We start from the raw sequence: 21,481 nt of genomic DNA on the forward strand, positions 1-21,481 counted from the left end.
AGATGTCCTAAGATTTCAATTAAAATAGCTGTGGAGTAAGTAAGGAAGGTTGGCAATAAAGGGCTTAGGCCTATCAGCCAGTTAAAATGTGCTTTTTAGCTTGGCACCGCCAGCTTGCGCTTTCACTGGCCTCATCCATCACTGTGAACTGCTGTGGTGGTTGCCGCAGATGCGACATTAACCATCTCTCTTCAGGCTACTACCTCTGTCAGGGTGGAGCTATCACTGGTGGGCTGCACCCATTGGGATGAGAAACTCTATACATTGTACTGTGAGACGATTTGTCAACACAGCTGAGGGTGTATGGGTGTGTGTGTGTGTGTGGGGGGGGGGGGTGTTTGTCAAATGCGGTGGTGTGTGGTGCTCATCAGAGAGAAGTGTGAGAACGCTTTATTATTTTTGCCAGGTGAAACAAGCACCATACATTACAGCACAACAATATGTTTTTGCCCAGACACCTACTGCATAACTGTAATTTTAAGACTGTACATATACAGTACTGTAGTTTTAGGCTTTACTGGAGGAACGACTCGAGCTCTAGCTACTTCTCTCCAAGCTCTGCTTCCTACAGCATGGCTTCTGTTCTGCAGTCTAAATCAAGACAGAGCTGTTGTCAACCATGTGGAGGGGGACAGGGAGCGTGTTAGCTCCACCAGATTGAATTAAGCTGTATCCCCCAAAGATCCACATTCAAGCAGGATTCAGGTCAATGTTGAGATGACGAGTAGTGCAGTATTGATTTCTCCCAGTTCCCAATCATATTACTCTTCTTCAGCTTGCTAATTTAATTCCCTTACAGCCAGTTCACAATTCAGTTCATAATTAGGATGATACCAAGTTACAATGTCTCTTGCCAAAGAAATTGGATTAGGGGCTTCAAACTGTGCTGTTTGATTATATCAGATACCTATTGTTTGGTGGGTCATGACAAATTTAGGATTGTCTGCTCGCGGCAGCATAATGCGTCAAACCAACCCTGTTGGGATTGTAATGTAACTACCACAGTCTTAACAAATTGCACTGATGTCATGAATAAATTAAGTATCAGTGCACAAAGGGACGCATTTGCGCATTAAGATCTCTGCAAACATTTTCCAAACTCAATAACTTGCTGGAAGACTCCCGTACAACAACTTTTATTGTCCTGTCTACAGGAGTCTTTTTTATCTTCAAGAGGGAGTATCGTGTGTCATGCAGGTCCATTTCTGGCGTTCACCTGAAAGTCATGGCAAAGGGCAGATGGCTCTGTACTGACAAGGAGCTCAGCCTGCAGCATTGATTTGTTTACTAATAGCTGATGGAAACTCTAGCACACCTCTCCCCTTTACCAGCAGCCATGGGGAGATGCATAATTAATGGCTTTTTAGCTATAAAAGGATTACTAAAATCCATTGAGTAATGTAATACAAAAAAAAAAAAAAAAGCATTTTCCATGCCCACCAGAACTCTAATTCTGAAAATCAGGCCCTACAGTATTTCGCACGGTGCGAAGCTGTGGAGACTTTGGAGCTCACTTGTAAGGTGCTGTTAATGACACTTATGTAAATCTACAATTGTAATTACAAAAAAAAGGAATATGTGTTGACTGTCTTGTGGGCCCTTTTACAAGAACTCCATTTGATGGATCAGAACATCTGAACACACTACTTCAATATGCAGCATGCTAATTTAAGTAAATGGGAAGTAAGCATTATGAAATGCAAAACCTAACATTATGTGGAGTTTAATAATAGCGCTTAATAATGCCAGACAGCCCTTTGCTTACACACACTAAGACAATAAATAAGAGTAATTTAATCTTCAGATAAACAAAAAGCAGAGACAAAGATCCTGCAAAGAAAACAGAACACTTTAATATTTCCTTCCCTACGGCTGGAGAAGGAAGAGGCCGACAGGGAGATAGATGGGGAGAGAGGGAGCGAGCGAGCGAGTGGGACTGAGAACAGACAGACTGATAGAGACATTGATATGACTGGATGTGACTTCCTGCAGCACCCACCCAGCCCCACGTCCATCTGCAGGCAGGCCTGGACCCACCACAGGCACCCGCAAAAACAGCCAAGCCCTCTCCCTGCTCTCGCTGGCTGCACACAGCGCACACGCACACACAAAGAGAACATCTGGAGTGTGCACCAGTGGACTTCGCCTAGTGCCAACCTGCCTAATAGCCTATGGAGTCAATTATAAGAGGGGAGAAATGTTCTGGCTTAATCGCTAATGGTACCATCTGGATAATGGCAGATTTCAGAGAGGAAGTTTTGCATCTTCCTCTTACCTGGTCATCTGGGGATGTCTCATCTGATCACTGGCCTGTTTTTGGAGCAATGGAGTAGAACCAAACAGACTAAACAGTTTATCATATTTTAATTAAGTTCCTTTTTCCACTGCTCAACTAGCTCTGTACAGCGGTAATGTCTCTACTGTTTTATACCTAATTCAGTAAACAGCTCCGCTTGTGGAAAAGACTTTGGGGACGAACTGAGTGTGTGGCTTTACTCATTGGATGTTTAATGAATATCATCCTGCTCATGTTTTGTATCTAGTGTAAATAATGGCCTGACCCAGCATTTTGTACCAGCGGTACAGTAGTAGCTGTCCTTTTTAAAAAACATTTGATAGAAAAGAACAACTGACTTACTTTTCTTTGCTACAGCTGTCTGTGTCGTGGCATTTTAACTCAACACAAAACTCTGCCCACAGCACGCTGGAGCATCAATTTCCCCTCTACAGCAGACAATTTTTTAACAAATGTGCCAACAGCCAGTAGAGCTGAAGGCCAGAGAGAGGTGCGGGGTTATTTATCGAAACCTGGAAGGACTGATGGCGGGGGCAATGGGCAGCTAGGTAGAAACGCATGCAGGCAGGCAAGAGATGAGATGACAAAGAGATTGTCCTAAAAACACAGGGGACTGGAGAGAGTCCAGAGGCAAAGGGAGAGCGCGAGCGGGATGGTTGGGAGCAGATAGATTGGAAAACACATTTACTTAGGGTCGGCATAGCAACGCTTACAAATCCAGCATGGCATGAAGGACAATTTGAAACCAAAACAGGCGGCCCTCTAAATGAAGGACACTGAATGGAGTGATACAGTATGATAATGAAAAAGAACTGACTAGCATGGGACATGTAACTACAGTTAAAGGATAATGTTTTTTAATGATTTATAATACAATGTTTCCGTAAGATAATGTCCTTAAGGCCAGTAAGCCAACATGTTACCTACAAATACACTAATGATTAAAAAGAGCGTTAAATGCACCTAAAACCACAGCATCGTCAGAAAGTAAGGAGCAGAAAATGCTTAATGACATGTACAACAGTCAAGGTTTAGTTTTTTAAGTCACACTGTACATCCAGAGGAGGTTCTCATGGATATTGGAAACTTAATGTGGCCAGATGGAGGCAGCACACAAGCTTACATACAGTATGTTGAGATGGCTGCTGTGACACAAGCGTGTTCACAATAAGGGGGGTTTAAGGACGACATATTGCCTTGTATCACACTGACTTTTTAATGGCTCAAACACAAACAAAAAGGCAGAAGTTGAAAATGCAACAGAAGTGGCTTTCAGAAAACAACGCAGCAGCACAAAAACGTCTGAACAGCCGAAGCGACATGTTGTCCACCCAACTCAACCCAATGTATAACACGTGGCGCAACATTAATTGAAAGCCTGACAGTTGCAGGAGAGCCGTGGCGGTGTCGTGAAACAAATGCGCCTTTGATTTGTTATTATTTGTAAGGGAAGGGGTTAAAGAAATAAGCGCGGGGGCTAACAGCACTCTGACGAATGGAGAACAGGGTATATGAACCATGAAATGAACACTGTGGCAATTGGAAGGCAGAAGGCTTTCAGCACCATGGTCAGCAACAAAGTGCCTGCAACAGCTCACTGCTTGAGCGATGGTATTCAAAAGGCTAAAGAGGGCTGGAGAGAACAACAGAAAAACGGCTGAAAAGCCAGAGGATTGTGGGTAAGACGGGAAGCTGGAGAAATATCAATGTGTGTGAAAGAATCTGCATTTTCACTTGAGTTTCATCTCTTTCATTGACAAATTAGCTTTTTAGAACAACGTGTGGATGAACCATCATAGTGAATAGAGGGGCTACTTTACGCTAGAAAAGAATAGAATAGAATGGAATTTGTTGAAAATAAGGTCAGTTCAAGGTATATTTTTTCTCTCCCTCAGTCTGTAAAAGTAGCTGTCCTTGCAGCTGTCAGCCTGTCTGTCTCCAGGTAAGGTGTGCGAGAGTTTATCAGGGAAGAGCAGAAGGCAGAGCTCAGATAAAGTTAGAAGGAGAAAATAACCTCCACCACCTGGCTCCCCCACTGCTTGTGAATGTGCCTTTTTCTCATTAATTGTTGTTGTGGTGTGGTATACAGCCATTAAACAGTAAATAAGTCATTAACTATGCTGGCTGCCAGGGTGCCCCGGGCCAGGACCTGTATTTGTTGCAGAGAAATGGAAGTGGTGGGCCCTGCAGGCAAAGAGGGTGAGGTTAATGCAGCTGGGTTGATGACGGACAGCTGGGGCTCCACTGCAACCACTACAGTACTTACCCCCCCCCCCCACACACACACACACAGTATGACTGTCTGCATAGAAAATTTAAAAAGTGATCTCCAGTTCATATTTTAACTGCATAAATTACTCCATGATTAATTACGAGGTCTAATAGTGGCATTTCCGATCAGACATATTCTAAATTTACCCTCTGTGGTGTTTGTTATTCTACTGTAATTCCACATCACAAATCAAAATCCTTATTTCTATTAAACACATTTCTGGTAGCAGCTCAAAAGAAAGATTTCTTCACTCTTTACTTAAATTCTGAGAAGAGCTGAATAGATGCAGTACTTATTCACTGATGTATTCAGTAATTTCACTCACTGCATGTCCACTCTGGTCTTCTGCCTCAGGAATATAAGATTAAGTGTTTCATTTTGTTTTTCTGTTCAGTTTCAAGTATTACCTTTAAATAGTCCCATGTTGCAGCATTACTGCAGTGAGGGGATGCACATAACTCCATAAACAACCAAGATTACAGTATAATGAAATCAGTGTTTAAAGCCCACAATGACCGTGTTTTGTAGCAAAGCGACATGTTCAAGAGAATATAAATTAATATTGTTATTGGCAAAGAGAAAAACAATGAAAGAAGATGATGAAATAAAGTTGCTGATGTTGAATTAATTCAAAATGTGTATGCTTTGATTTTATATTGTCATTTCATATTGTTTCCAAATAAGACACTTGAGAGGAAACAGGCAAATATACAAGTGCCACTGTACAAACACAACAGGGTATAACAGAACAAAACAATCAGCTTTGGATAATTATTTAAATTAAGTGAAAGCAATTTAGGCATGCAACCCTAATTGGGCAGAGGTTGAAAGGGTTCATAATATTTGGTTATTTTTTTATTGATATATTCATTTATTTATTGGCTCGCAACACATAGTCTCAGCACAAACTAATCTACAGTAAAATATGGTAATGGCCTGTTTTACAGCCACAAAAAAGAATCAGTGGTCCTATGTTCTATTTTTCCACATCGTACCCAGACGACCTTACGACGTGCATAAGCAGCGTGGTCAGCGGGTCGAGAGGAGGCTCTCAGGTCCTGCTGGTCAACAGACTTCCACAAGAAGCGACTGAGTTAAAACTTTAAAAATAATAAAGTTAAAGTTTGTACTGGTCTATCCCAGTCCAGACCTGGCTTACAGCAGCTACTGTGGGATGTTTAAGAATGAGGTTGGTGTTTTGGCCTTTGATCCTTTAAAGCGTAGTGTTGGCTCAGGGCGGCTGTTAGTAAAAGATATGCACAAAAAGAAAAGCAATCAGGGTTGTTGTTTTTTTTAACTGTATCTGTCTTCTTTACTTTTTAGTGGAAATTAAGTACGTCACAAAAAAAGAGGTGAGACAGTTTGTTAGGTCCAGAAATTTAACAACTCTTGAAATCCAAACAAATGCCAACAGAACGATGCCAGACAGGGAGTAAAATTAAATCTGCAGACGGGCTTTCAGAAGCTGGTGATCAACCATCTCTGTCAAAACAAACATCATGTCCGTGTGGGTTGAGAAAAAAAAAACTTTAAAATCCACATGTACTGGCTGAAAAAAATATGGTGTCAAATCTAAAAGACAAAAACGACTAGACACCAAAATGAAAACATCCCATCCTATCACTCAGTATCAGTGAGCAATGGGGGCTGGTGTTATTCTAATAGGACTGTAATTAAAGCCTCCATTTCATCTCACTCTCATACTTGTATGTGTTCTCTTTCAAAACACACACAAATACACACTCACAAACATATGCAAGCAAGAACACAAATGCTTTGTTCCTCCCACCCACCTCTAGTCCATCAAGGGGTGTGTGTGTATGCGGTGGGGGGGGTGTTATAAAATCATTCTTAATTACACATTTGTCACATGAAAAGCATTCTGCCTACTTTGTATGAGCTCTACCAGTCTGATTAATTCAGCAATCCTCACATTCCAACTGCTCATTATACACCAAACTTCCACTCATCTCTGTCGTTTTTATCTGTGTCTTCTTCATTTTCCTCCCTCATTCCTTTGGTCTTTGACATTTCAGGCATTTCATTTGAGTGTACTGATGTATTCTTGCCAGATCCAGTAGCCACGGAGGCAAGCATTTCCTGAGGGATTCAGGGTTTGACAGCACAAATAGACTGTCAGCATCTGACTGTATGTTGGCTAACAATGATAGGACAATTACCGTGGAGGGGAACACGTTCCTTTGTGTTTATGTACCTCTCCCACTCATCATCTACACTACCAACTCTGCTGTATCAGAGAGGAAACACATACATAATCATATTTACCTTCACATTATTAACCTTGAACGACATTTTTGCCAAAATATACATAATATAATAATATAAAAAATGATGCACAAATAAAGAGACATAAATAAACAACTTCATCCCACATAAGATTAAAGACCACCCTCCTAACAAGCAATGGAAACATAAAACCATAATGTCCACGACTACAACATCTTACTTTTACCATGAAACAGTGTTCATCTACATGAGCTATTTCCAGCTCTGGTTCCTGTGTGCGCTTACAGGAAAGCGCAGGTCCGCTGCATCCCTGGAGATGCAGAATCTCAACATCAGAAAGACAAACAACATCTGTTTACTTACTCGCAAACACTCTCTAGCAGAGCTGCTGCCGTGGCGGAGATACCGCACACGCAGGCGAAGACACCAACAAGGAGGCGCCTCTATCGCGACGTGATTCCCAATCTGATCATCTGTTATGGAGTTCTCTTTGCTTTATGTGTTAGGGCGTCTTCGACATGAAGAGGCCACCGTGGGAGCAGACTATAAGTGCACCTTTACTGTAGGGCTCTGCTTCCATGCCGCTCCAAAGTGCCATCAACCAGAGTTCTACATTCAGCTCATGGTAGATTCCCCTTCAGAATAATGAGTGGTGGGCCGGTGCATCATATAAAGGGAAGCTGGATGTCCTGTCACACTGTTAAAGCATGGACTACACGTGACCTCTGAAGGTGGTTCTGGTTCCTGGCATTAGGACCAAAGAGGTGAGTCTGCCACGGACGTGACACCCCACAGACGCTTGACGGCTTTTGGCATTAGTCACTCCAGCCAAGTTGCAATGCGGTGCGTGTTCTGACTCCTGTCAATCAGACTCATCATTCACTTTTTGTCCTACAGTACTGTAGCTCTTGTGATGGATGGGATCGCGTGGGTTACCCTAACCTGTCACCTCACAGCAGGAAGGAAGTGGGTTTCACACCTGAGGTCAGACAGGTGCCTTGTTGTGTGGGGTGTGTAAGTTGTCCTGGTGTCTGCGTGGTGCCTGGTTCTCTCCAAGTATTTCAATTTCCTCCCAGAGACCAAAGACATAGTTGTGCATACAGATGTGCAACATCAGCTTGAAGGTTGAATGGCAGCCACAGGTGAAAATAGAGCAGCAGCCTCTCGCTCCACGAAGGGGAACGCTACTATACCTTACTAATCTTACTGGGCATGTTCCAGTGTAGGACCCAGTGTCTGTCATGGTTAGGTGATTCAAACTATTCATCTCTCTAGCATTACTTTGGCTGCCATAAGAAAGTGTGGCCACAGAAATAGTTCAGATGCCCCCCTTATAACACTAGGGTTTATTCATCCAACGGGGCACATAATCCAGTCTGACTCTTGATTTGATTACATAAAGCCTAATTAGAGCCAGCAGCATTGCACAGTGTGACCTGGCCACAGAAGGGGGCGAGTTCAAGACTGACCTACAGTACGATAGCGACAGGTAATCTGAACAATATGCTGTACGTTAGTGGGACAGAGATCATACACACAGACCGACAGATGGTCAGAGGGGTGGAAGGACAGACAACTAGGTATACTGTAGATAGCTAGATAATAAAAACACAGTCATTCTCATCAGATGGTGCATATTAGAATAGTAGCTCGTCAGCAGCCTCCCAAAACAATAAAACAGCAGTCGACAGACAGCTTAGCCCATCAGCACACTGTTAAATTACAGCCATCAGCACCCCCCACCCCCCCCAGATCTAACTCTCATCTCTAGCACCAGGAGAACAATCTGCAGAGTAATTAGCCTCCACCAACAGACAGTTACAGAGAGAAGGAGGACGTTTGGCTTGATTAAATTATTAAACCACACAAACAAAAAACAAAAGCAGCATCAAAGAGGCATCGCGGCTCTCCTTCAAAGCTCCTCGCTGTTCCCTAAATACAGAATACAGAGAACGTGTTCTCCCAAGCCACTAGTTGGCATAATTAGCTAAATGTGTGCATTTGTGCATGACTGTGAGTTTGTGTGCGTGTGTGTGTGTTTGCTGTGATTGGACCCATTCCTTCAACTGCTATCTAAAATAACCAAGTGGTTAACGACAACATGATGCCAGGGAGGCCCCCCACCTCCACATCACACACGTCTACACACATACACATTTAACAATACTCTAATTACAACATTTATAATTCCCCCTTGCCTCCTGCATCTCTCCAACCCCCAGCCCACAAATCTGTGAATCTGGAATTGAATTTAGCCCAAGTTGAGGGCTGCACTGGCATGAAAAGACTATTTGATTAGAACGGCAGTTGTTTCATTTGTGGTGCAGCAGATTGCAGAGCCTCTCTATCCGGTGTGCAATCTGTATTCATTACTCGGTGTAAAAGGATGATCCATGTCCTGACACCAGGCTCATCATTTCATGCAGATGCACAGCAGCTCCACGAGGCTCTCACCAGGCCACTATAGCATGCCTTAGACTGAAAGCTCAGCCACGCTCCTCTTATGTCCCCTGAACACCACTTCACCACTTTCTGCTTCCTTTTTTCAAGGTTAGCTTTTTTTTTTTTTAATCTGAAATGAGTCAAGCTTTAACAATTAAATGTGCAACTCACAGGATACATACAGTATTGTACACAAAGAGCCAGTTTAAATATTTAAAAATAAATAAATAATTATCAGAGTAATAAAATAAGGCATATCACATAATGAATACTAAATGCCTGCTAAATAACCCTTTTTTATTAGCTGTGCCAACATTACAGGCAAAAGAAATGAAAAGAACTAAACTAACATCCTCGTTCTAAAGAGCCTCAACTCTCAAAAGAGCAGTTTGCAGCACCTCATGTCTCTCTTCCTTCCTTGGTTTCTCCCTGCCTTCACTGCCCTCAAGTCGTTCCTTTTTATTTCATCCTGTGGCTGTTGCAACCCTGCTCTCTCTTTTCAAGGACCTCAAAGAACCGCTGGCCCCTTGCCACCACAACCTTCCAAGTGAAAACTATCAAAGGACACAGCATTTAAAGTTGCAACATTCCGGCCCTTTTGGCCTCTACGTGTGTGTAGGGTTGAAAGTAAATGTATTAGGTGCCTTATATTTAAGGATATTTTGCGGCAGACGGTTGCATTTTCATGCAGGTGGAGTGGCATTTTCTTAAAGCGGTTCGTTTCCATTTTTACAATTTGCAATGGTGACGCACAAAGCAACGCAGTGGGCAAACAGGCCCAGTTAAGAAGAGCATGAGTGCCAATTCAGTGATGGATTATGATTTTAATACAGACTGGAGTCCTACTTTGACTGTCTGCATATCTACACATGTACTTTAAAATATTCATGATGCAACGTGATTAAAAACAGACATTTACAGTATTTTCCAATCCTGTTCTGTATCCACATGTGCAGCACTGTCCGTTGAAGTGGAGTTCCCCTTGGCCAAATAATGCTAAAAGTTTTTCACACTAACACTTCCTCTGCACCATCATTCACAAACATGGAGCTCTGCGTCCACTTTGGCAGAATTTCCCTCTGCCATACTGCCAAGCTTCGAATGGATAGCTCACTGATGACTGCCGTGATGAGCACACACCAGCCTATCACCAGATGTTACTAAGCCACATTCCACAAGCTGTTTCGTGACTTATCACACATAAATAAATCTCTCATACGCTAACTTGATTATCAGTGTTTTTGGTTCTGTTACTGTAACAAATCAAAGCAAAGAAGGCAACTGTAGTTTTGGGTTTATGTATTTTAGTCAGGTTTTACTTTTAGCCTACCAATCCCTGGACACTGTGAGCTAAGAATTAAAGTCTCTGCTCTTTGAATAAAGGCAATCCAAATGCGTAATAAAACGTGTCTCTGCTATATTTCAAAACATGCCCTTAAGCACTGTGCCTCCCTTTAAAGTGAATCAAGCTAAAAATAAGGCAACGATTCTGATAAGGAGCCTTGCGTCAGCAGAGATAACCCAGGGAAAACTCATTTTGCTATCAGGAGAATATTTGAAAATTCATTCTGTTCTGTTGTCGTATCCTTTTGTTCATGTCATTATGAAGTGATCTGGGGAGCATCAGTCTTGACAATAGGACGGGATGCCATAGTTTGCCTCGGCAGAACAAGGTCACTTCTGATACCCTATGCTCCCTGACACAAACCATCTGCTGTCTTTCAAAACCATACAAGTCACAAGTCCTACAACTTCCTTCTGAGGTTTAAAACTTTGTTATGTTTGAAGTGAAAGAAACCTATGGCAGAGTCACATCCAAGTCAATGTCTCTCCTTTCAAGACCACAAAGGGAGAAAGCTTCAAAATGAACTTACAAAGAAGAAGGCCAAGATACGTGCCATCTACTGTCAAATGCTGCAGGGACAGAAATGAAAGAACCTATTGGAGTACATGACTGAGGCCAACATTTGCCCTTGTCTGACCCTTCTTTAAGACTGTAAGACAGCAGGTGCAGAAGGCCAGCAGGCCTGTTGATGAGCACGTAAGTCAATTTGTATAAGTGAGTTGGACAGTGCATAACCTGAGCCATTATATGGTTTAACAATATGTTACCTGCAGTACACGGTACCAATCTCAACATGCAGTAAAGCTTTGGGTGCTCAATGAGTTCTCCTAAGTTCCCTCATCACCTTGTGACCATGTTATACAGTACTAGTGGCTGGGGACCTGCTACTGGCAACCGACATAACATAAATATTAACAGAAGGAGGTCTGAGAAATATTAGGCAAAGAGTTGATGTGAAAGACGCAAAGGGACTGGAGCGTCGCTACTGCACACACCTCTGCAAACGTGAGCAAGCTGGGAACAGTATGGGTGAAGTTAAATGTGGAGGGGACTCCTGCACTGGGATGTTGTGCAGTGATGATGAAGCAGCAGGCTCAGATAAGATCCTCTCTTACACACCACAACCAGCAGCTGACTCCCTCTCACCATGCTAACATGCTCCATTTAGGATGGAAGGCAAATGCATTGCTTACAAGTCATTTTTTAAAGCAGACCCCTCCCACTTCCAAACCCTTTCTTTCTGCTTCTGTCTTTTCCATATGGAAAAAATATCAATATGCATCACATCCATTAAGCAATTCCTGCACATCTGTCTTTATATCTCACTTGCTGCCTCTCATAACTTTTTTTCTCTGTAGGACATGAGGATATAAATGCCATGTCTGAAGTCCTTACAGCATGTTATATATTGCTCATATGTTCTTTTACCAATTTACAGAATGGGTTCTACTCCTGTAAATGCATACAGAATCCAGAATATTGTCCTTAATTTGCCACACAACAAACAAATAGTTATTGGTGAATTTAAACAGGTGACGTTGTTTTCAAAAGTCAAGTGATGACAGGTACTGTAGGGTACAAGGTAACACATGGCCAATTTTATTTTTTGCCTCAGTCCTCCCCTTTCCTTTATTATAGAGAGTAACCACCCTGCACTGTGCTTTCGCTGGACAAGCACAGCTTACAAATCACCCTTGCAGCGGTTGGAGAAGTTGAAGGTGCTTGGTATAAGGTTTTAGTGTCTGTCTTCTATGAATGGTTCCCTGAAGGCTCCTATGATAATAGCTGCCAGCCGTGCCCTTCACGGAGCCTGACATCAAGCACATCCTACAGCAGAATAGAATGGCATATTAACTTACTCAATGGGGTGTCATGTCATCAACTCATCCACTGGTTTCCGGGCACAACATGGACAGAAGTCGAATTGAAACAGGCACAGCTGAAACTTACTGTACAATATATGCCAAGCTGAAATTAGTCACAACGTAGGACATAAAACATGTTCGCCTTAAGCTTTGTAATATCAAGAGAGTAATCACTCTGCAATGAAGCATTCAAACACAAAACCTGGCCAAACTTTAACATACACGTATGTCTGATACTAAAACAGTCTACTTACTGTAGGTTTACAAAAGACAACTCTATCAGCGATTAGTGATTAAAAAGTGCACCACAAATATAAAGCTACAATAACTGGTACCTGTCTGTGCTTTACTGCACAATCCTTAACATGTCTGTGAAATCTACTTAATTAGATACTGTACCAGAAAAAGTCTGCTTCCATTAGATTTTAACCAAAAACTGCAAAAATTTAAAGGTCACACTAAGATGAATTAATCTACAGGGCCAAATAAATGAAAAGAACACAGACGCTGACCCCATGTGAACTCACAACATTTGAAGAAATGATGCTCGGGTCGATGTTTATGTAAAAACACGCCACAAGACGGTCGTCTCCTTGTGTCCGAGTCAAAAGTCACAGCAATTATTCTGAACACCTTTTTTTCTACAGCAAAGGAGCAGCAGCTCCTATGATCCAGGTCACTGTACCCATCTTAACCAGAATTGGTTTGGGCTTTTTAAGGTAAGTGAGTAGTTCAAATAACTCAAAAAGAAAAGACGTACAAAAAAGAGACATTCATCCATCCAGCCAGCCATCATAACCGGTGCTACGGTGAAGCCAATTTTCACAAAGCTCCTAAGCTGATTGAGGCAGACCAAATCTGTTTCACCAGCTTACATTCCTTCAAAATGGCCATCTCACTTCCAATATCACGGGCTTTTACTGTTCCCCATTCCCCTGGCTCAGGCTGAGAGTTAGCAAGGCTTAGCTGGATGAAACACTCCAACAGCCCAGTTCTCCCCTGGAACCCACTGATATCTCTATAGCACAGCCTCTCCCCACATTGCTATACTTAGTTGGTTTATTTACTCATGCTATTATTTTTTTGCTTAATTTCTGAATTATTTTTGATTCATATGAAAAAGAAATTGCAACCATTAGGTTGTAAAGATTTAAGTGAATTAGGATGATTATCGGCAGACAGACACAATCATATCACAGTGTCTGTTTACACACACACAAGCACACACACACACCTTGGCAAAATGCACAAGCAGCACTTAATCAAAACACCTTCTACCGGAGAACATTCAATTCACACAAAGCGTCTTTGAAGAAGAAAATTGGACAGATAAGAACCTGGTTCCTATGAAAGAAGCATGTGTGGGCGCCTATAGAGCCAGGCAGTGGAAGTGTGCAATAGAGATGTTTTCGTGCTTTTGCATGTGCCACTGTGCACAGTGTGCTCATATGTCTGATCCTTATCAGACTTTTGTTATTTTCAGTTATATATGCCTCTCGCCAGTCAGTTTTATTTGGTGTCTTTCACTCACACTTTCTCTGTCATTTTGCCACAACATCAAATATCCTGTTGGCCAACGATGCAGGCTGCTGGTGCTGGTCTATCTGGCCCTGGGATCGATCCCACTCCAAGCCGAGGCCTCCCATTCATCTCAGAGCCATAAAATGTGATTAGTGCTGACTACAGCACTGCAGGGAGATAGGCTGATAGGCCTGATAGCCTCAGACAGGCTGGGCTGGACACTACAGGAAGACAGCAGCAACAGTATGCTTTGGATTCATCCGCTTCTTTTCTGCCCGTTTTATATCTGGCTCTCTATTTGGTCATTTCCCACTTTCATCTTTGTCGGTCTCTTGCTACTTCCTGCTTTCGATCATCCTATTTCTGTCTTCAGACTCATAAATTCTTTCTTAGTTGGCTTTATATCTGTGCCTGACGAGCTTGTATCCACGGAAAATTGCAAAGCATTAGTCAAACTTAAAATGGCAATATTTTAATTTTCATGTTTTTTTTTTTATCTGCCAAATTTAAATTTAAAAGGTAATCACGCCTCCCTCTCTATAAAGGCATGCTCACTGCACCCGCATATGGTGTATCTCTGTGGCACGTGATCACCTCCATCAGCCAATTATCAGGCACGGAGCTTGCTAGTGGCAGATTTAAGCTCAAGAGTAGCGAGGTAGGGCAATAGAGGATTGTCTCATTCTGTCAAAGGGAAGGAATTTCTAGCATACTAAAGTTTGCATACCAAAGAGTGTTCAAGGACATAAACACTAGTACAATAGTGTTTATGTCCCTGCTGAGATGAAGCAGCTTTCATACAAGGTATCTGTATATGTCCTGCTGCTGGATTTCTCTTAGTCATTGATGAGGTTTTATGTCAGGACTTCTAACTTCACTGTAGGATTGTTTGACTTTTTAAATCTATGCTTCTGTGTTTTAGAAATGAGACAATAAGTGTAATTAACAAAATTAGCAAAATATTTATAAATTATTGTAATTACAGGAAATCATTGCCATCAGTAGGGCTAGACCAGGGGCAGCAGTCAAGGGTTTTGAAGTGCATTCATTTCTTCAACAGTGAAAACACTACACTTGACAGTTTCTGCCTGATTACACAAATTTAGCCTCCTGAGCAAAGGCTTTGTGTGTTCCTCAACTTCGATTGGGACTGATTAATGGTAACGCCACACAGACGGAAACATGCTGACCTGTGTCTCACGGACGTTCTCCACTGTAAAGTTGAACCACACTCTGAAGCGGGGGTTGCAGGTGTCGGGTCGGATGAAGAGATCGAACTCGAACTCACTGATGTAGTCAACACGGCCAAGGTTTCCTGCAGAGGCAATGAAAAACATTCTCTAAACATTCGGAAGACTACTACACCCCTATATGTACTTACAGTATGTGAAGATCTGATTACAAAAACAGATGTGACAAATCGATACACAGCAAGTACAAAATTCGCACATTTTATACACTGGTACCGCAATACTCTCCAATCGAATCAGTGCCTGCAGAAAGTAGTAAGCACAATCTGGAAGAACAGACAGGATTGTTCTACTCATATACTATACACACAATACAGTAAAGTACTATCCTCAGGAAAAAGATACAGATGATAGGTGGAAGTATAATTAATCCGGCGAGATCTCCCCCCCTTCCAATTCCCTGAGCTGTCTATACCATGACTGGATAGTAGATAATTTACTGACAAGCATCCTAAATATACTGAAAGTCTTGTCTGATTTATGTGTTGTCACACGTGGTGGAGACATGCAAGTAGTGATGCATGCTCCTAATAATGATTGTTGAAGGCAAGCAAAGGAATAAGAGTGTGTTAGCCTTCTCACTGGAGCTGCACCAAAGATGACAAACTGACAGCCCGTGTTAAAGCTGTATTTAACCCCATATATAACAGTTAACACAGAGATGCTGGGCAAAACGCTCAATACCTAGGTACCGTTGACCACCTGGTGGCAGGTGAGATCATAGCAGCAGACACAGCTGATTATAGATAGATGGGCTAACTACCAAACTGTCAAAATAGATCCCCCTCCTTCTGCCATCGCACACCACTAATCCACTAGTCAGCCTGCACACACACGCACGCACATTACGCTCTGCTTCACTGGAACCATTCACACAAGTGATAGAGTTAGTTTATATAGGCCTGCAGAAAACTACAGCACTGTTGGATATAAAACACCAACCAGTATTACCATTCAACATTTTTATTGCCACACAGTGCATCAGCAACAACAAGACCAGGGGGGAAAAAAATAGCAATTGGTTATTGCGCAACAATAAGCTGATGCCATGTCCATATTTACATTTGAACCCTACCCACTAACAGCTTCCACAGCCAGCACTAATGGTGAGTGGCGTCTAATTCCAGCAATGGTGCCTAGAAAAAACGCCGCAGACAAATCTCTGCAGACCATTACTCTGATTGGGAGTGGCTATGCAATGCGGAAATGCATAAACTTCACCTATTCACTCATCTAGACTATACTGATTATACATTCAAGAAACATATACAACACACAAAAAGCTTCGTCAGGCAGAGGTGCACCTTGGGAAAGAAGGAGTGGAGAAAGAAATCTATATGTTAATAAATTACTTTACTCATGTATAAATTAGATGTCATAAGTTGAGTTATTTCTTTTCATCTCTATATACAGTGTTGTGCATATTCCTGATTGTGTAAAAGTGTTTAAATATGCACTCTTACCTACTTTATATAATCCTGCATGTGTTGTGAATATTTTTTGGATTATGATTGTCTTAATATTACCATTAATTTACTACAGAGATGCCGACGTATGCTACACTACAATACAGCTATGTGAACAAGCAACAAGACCCACTGCTTGTTTTGCACTGTGGCCGGCTATTTAAGAAGCAGGCATGCATGCAGTGGCCTTTGGCTGGCCGGCAATGCAATCCCAAGCTACTAGAAGCAGACGAAGCCAAGAGCAGACAGAGGGTGGAACTAGACCCAGCTGCAGCTGGAGTGTACTTACATAGAAAGGAGACAGACAGCGGAGCAGCACCTGTTCCACACAGATGTGTCAACCAATCGATCAGCTCTGCAACAACAGCTACTCTCAGTGGTGACCTTGACAAATACGACCCTATGGCAAAGTATGAGACCAAGCTGATAATAACCTCAACAGGCTAATTTGTAGATAGTCTGGGAGAGAAAAAGTACTGGAACCAAGAGTTTTAAAGTAAATGAAAGCCAAAGAAGGTTAATACTTGTTTGCCACAACCTTTACATGACTGAAATGTATGGTCAGATGTCTTTGATATTTGTTCTGCACGATGAAACTCCTCCCATGTGAGGATGCTGTTCACTTTAAATTACCCATACAGTATACTGTACAGTTCTGGTAAAATTTAATCTGTCTATAAAATCTAGTTCTGGAACCTATTTCTGCATCTTGCAGTATTGTGTGTCTCTCTCTATGGCCTTCTGTTCATGACATCTTGGTGGATTGTGATACCTACACATCTCTTTTGTTGAAGCACAATGCTGGTCTATTTCCACAGAGTCCAAATGGATCGCTAGTCTCCCACTGACAGACCCTTGGCTTTCATTGTGTTTTTTTACTTAGTTTTTAAAACAGCCCTGACAGGTAAAACCCAAGGCTTAAACCAAGAGTAGCAACTGGATAACTCTGTATCTCACAAGAAACGCTCAGATTAGTCAGTCAAACTTTCCTGTAATTTCATTCACACAAATATTGAGCTGACTAAGAAAAAGCTGGTGTGACTTGACTGTCAACAAAGCCAGCATGTGTCCCATCAAAGACTACTACTCTGTAGTCTCAGTGTGGTCAAAGCCATGTTACTGCATGAAGCCTTCTTAAATTACATCCCTATATAATTTCACCTGTCATCTAAACCTCAAAACAATAGATCAAACCTTTCATCAAACACAATAACGTATTAGCATGCCAACATGAATTACCCTTGTCTTTTTCATTTAAAATTCAAACTTCCATTATCTCTAAAATAATCTGTGTACTTCTAATTGATGAAAACCCAAACTAATTTGCATCAAACAGTGTGTACCTGCTTGTAAACACTGTTGCAGGGGGCAGCCGCAGACAGCAGCTGTGGGTGACATTACTGAGCTTGATGCAGCAAGGCCTGATGTGAGAGATGGCTGCAGCCTCAAGGTTAGAATTACATGTTCAGCCTGCAGAGCAGGAGGGATATGACACGCCATTGATCCCAGTTTAATTTTATGGTGGCTACCTCCAGATTCAAACACCACAGTAGGCTGGTACTGTAGCTTGACCCTTTTAATCAATTCCATATCATTTAGTATTTAAGTGAAATGAATGGCTAACTGATTTTTCTGAAATGCCCCTAAAATAAAACGAGATGAAGCACAGATAAGTTATGATGGGATTGTGTGATGTTGAAAAGCAATTTACCACATACTGTATCTTAAGAATTATTTTAGATTCTTCATGAAACAGACAGACTGCATTAGTGTAACAGCATTTAATGAACTACAGATTAAGACAAGATGAGTAAAAAAGAACAGCTTCTAGTCTGTAACATCTCATCTCGAGTATCAATGCTCCTCATGTTCTTCTTCAGTGGTGTCTTGGCAGGTTATGTTGAATATCAATCTCTGTTCTAGAGGGAAAACTAGTGCAGCGTTTAGACTTTAACAAACTGGTTTTCATCGAACAACTTGGCCCTGATGATGCAGCCCAACAAAACACTATTGCTGGTTCTGAACAAGATTTTACACTTGACAGATTGTCCATGAGGAAAACCCTAAACGAAATGTTCTGTCTCACTCGATCTTTGTCTGTCTTTTCCTGCTTCTTGCTTTCCCTTTACTAACATTCTCCCACCACCATTAACCATTAACCAAAAGAAAGAAAATAGCAAAAGATAAAATGTTCGATTCAATATATCATCATGTCACTGCTGAAAACAAAAGTGTCAGTACAATAAGTATGAAATCTGCATCATTACACTGGGCTATAGGCAAGTAAACAGGGTGCAACCGTGAGATTGCCAAATGGACAGTCAGTCATTTGCACAAAGGTTTCCAAAGTGTGTGTGTGTGTGTGTGCGTGCGTGTGTGTGTGTGTGTGTGTGTGTGTGTGTGTGCGTGCGTGCGTGCGTGCGTGCGTGCGTGCGTGCGTGCGTGTGTGTGTCTATGGGAAGAAAAAAAGAGAAAGAGCTGGAGAGGGAGCAGAAGAACCTGGCTAATGTAATCCCATTACGGAGGTACAAGAGGGAGCAGTCACAGTGCTCAGCCCACACAATGGGCCGGACTTCAGCCTGTAGCTATCCACTGGATGGATGGTTTCTGCCATGCAGATGGATCATCGTAGAGCAGCGGCCTGCCTGCCTGCCTGCCTGACGCCTGAGGTGGAACTCACTAACACAGCCACCCATTAGAATGATAATAGGCAGTTGTTCCAAAATTAAATAGACTGGGATCGGGATTCCTTATTACCAGACATCAGCTCTATCATGTTCTACTGCAAATCTTGCATGTTTTCACACACGAGCGTAAAAACAGATTCCCCATAGTGCTGTTTGTACAGGACAAGGTACTGAATTTCTGACACATACCAGCCATATAAGAATGATTACTTCAACACAGCAAACCACAGAAAAAAAACTGTTTATGCTTGCAGTGTATTTAGTGTTGGCTAAATATTACAAATGCAAATTTGCATGAGCTAATAAATACTGTGAAGATGACACTCCATAACCCACATCTCCCAGTGCACAGGCATCAACAACACATAATATAGTCAATTTCTTTGGCGGGTTTAGGCAAGGCCACAGATGTGTTTAAACACCAGATCAGGGATTGAAACAGTGCTGTACTGCTGAGGGAGACCACCCAGACACCTTTTTAAACTTATTTTTCGCTATGTTCCATTTCATTATTGGAAAACACATCAGTGTTCCCCCCGGCTCGTGGGCCATATGAGGCGGATTCCTGGACACAGAAGAGCAGGACTGATAAAGATAGAATTGATTCCAGCCAGCCAGCAGCCGCAGCCATAGTAAAGGGGGCTCACATTAGACCTGCAGCTAAATGTCTGGTTTTCCTCTGTCTCTCTCGCTCTTACACTATCTCTCTCTCCTTCTCATCTAAAGCCAAGTTGTCGCAGAGGCAACATCAATCTCCTGCCTCATGACTTCTTAAAGCCTGCCTTCTCCCCTGATGCCTTATCACTTCATCTGCAGGCAAGATTAAAGAGGTCACCTACAAGTTTCCACAATCTAACTCCCTAACAGGTGTACTAAACTGCATTCTTTCTTTTAAGACTGCTGAGAGTGTCTTAAAGGGATAGCTGACACTGTATTAGGTACACCTCTTTTAGGTACTGGACACTTGAGCTTCACACAAATTGTTTGTAACAGTAAGCAGTGGAGCTGGTCATAGTCTGATCCAGTCTGGCCAACCATATACATTTGGCCCAAGTAGGTTGAAAAAGGCAGAATCAGCTGGAATGTAATTACAACTAACACTGTAAGTGTATTAGTTAGTTTGCAGTGTGACCGATTCCATAAAAGATGTGTTCTGTCCACTGAAATAACAACAATGTGATCAGGAAAGACACAAAGTGCTTAGAGAAAAAATATGCTTTCTGCTATCCAAATACAAAGAGACATTTGAACACAATATGTAACAGGATAATGGCACAACTAATTGTATATTTGACAGCAAAAACAAGGTAAGAGACAACTTTGGGGGAAGGGGGAAAAAATCATATTGCTATGAGTCCATCTATGCTCCAGTGAGCTCCTCGTTTCAATATAGATGAAGAAAGCTGGGCCTGAGGACAGCAGTGAGATATGTGCAGGCAGCTCGCACATATCTGATGATGTACCGGGCTGCCTGCACATTCTAAAGAGAGCACATTTTCAAGCTAGCCTATTATAATTGTACTTTTTTGCTGCAAAACGCCCTAGAGCAAGACTGGTATGCTCCATCTGAAGCGGCTGGTGTAGTAATGGGTCATAGTGATACATTCATACTGGGAGTGGTTTAATTGTATTATCAATCTCATCCAGACAGTGCTTTAGCTCCACAGCTCTGAACATGCTACTGTCAAACGCTCTGCATTAGTGTTGGGGAAGTGAGCCATGAGAAACTGGAGCCTTCACGTCTGTTTTATCAAGCCTTAAATGGGGGTTAGCTAGTTACATAATATATTTTTAAAGATTTGGGCAATGCCATCCCTCACTAGTCAACTTTTGTTTATTGTACTGTACCCTTCTGTGTCTTCACCGCTGTCCTTCACCTTTCTTTGTCTCTATATTCTCCTGGTGAAAGTCCCTTCTTTCTCACTTCATCAGCAATAATCTTTTCAGCAGATGCAGTGGTGAAGGAGAGTTTGGAGATAAAAGCTCAGGGAGCTGAGGAGTCCTTGGTCAGCCTAAGGCGAGGAGAAGGTCAACAGGCCTGCTAAGAAGGGATGTTATCATCTTGGTAACATGTTATCGGAGAGCCTGCA

At 42.1% G+C, this 21,481-nt stretch overlaps 1 protein-coding gene across 1 annotated transcript in view; it reads right to left on the reverse strand.

Moving 5' to 3' along the window:
- agbl4 (AGBL carboxypeptidase 4) overlaps positions 1-21,481 on the reverse strand; it is a 226,899-nt gene that overhangs the window by 197,419 nt on the left and 7,999 nt on the right. The window contains exon 3 of the mRNA XM_029145963.3: positions 15,179-15,303. Coding sequence (XP_029001796.1) covers positions 15,179-15,303 — 125 coding nt within the window. The remainder of the gene's footprint in view (positions 1-15,178; positions 15,304-21,481) is intronic.

The sequence above is a fragment of the Betta splendens genome, chromosome 4, assembly GCF_900634795.4.
Source record: "Betta splendens chromosome 4, fBetSpl5.4, whole genome shotgun sequence".
Lineage (NCBI taxonomy): Eukaryota > Metazoa > Chordata > Actinopteri > Anabantiformes > Osphronemidae > Betta > Betta splendens.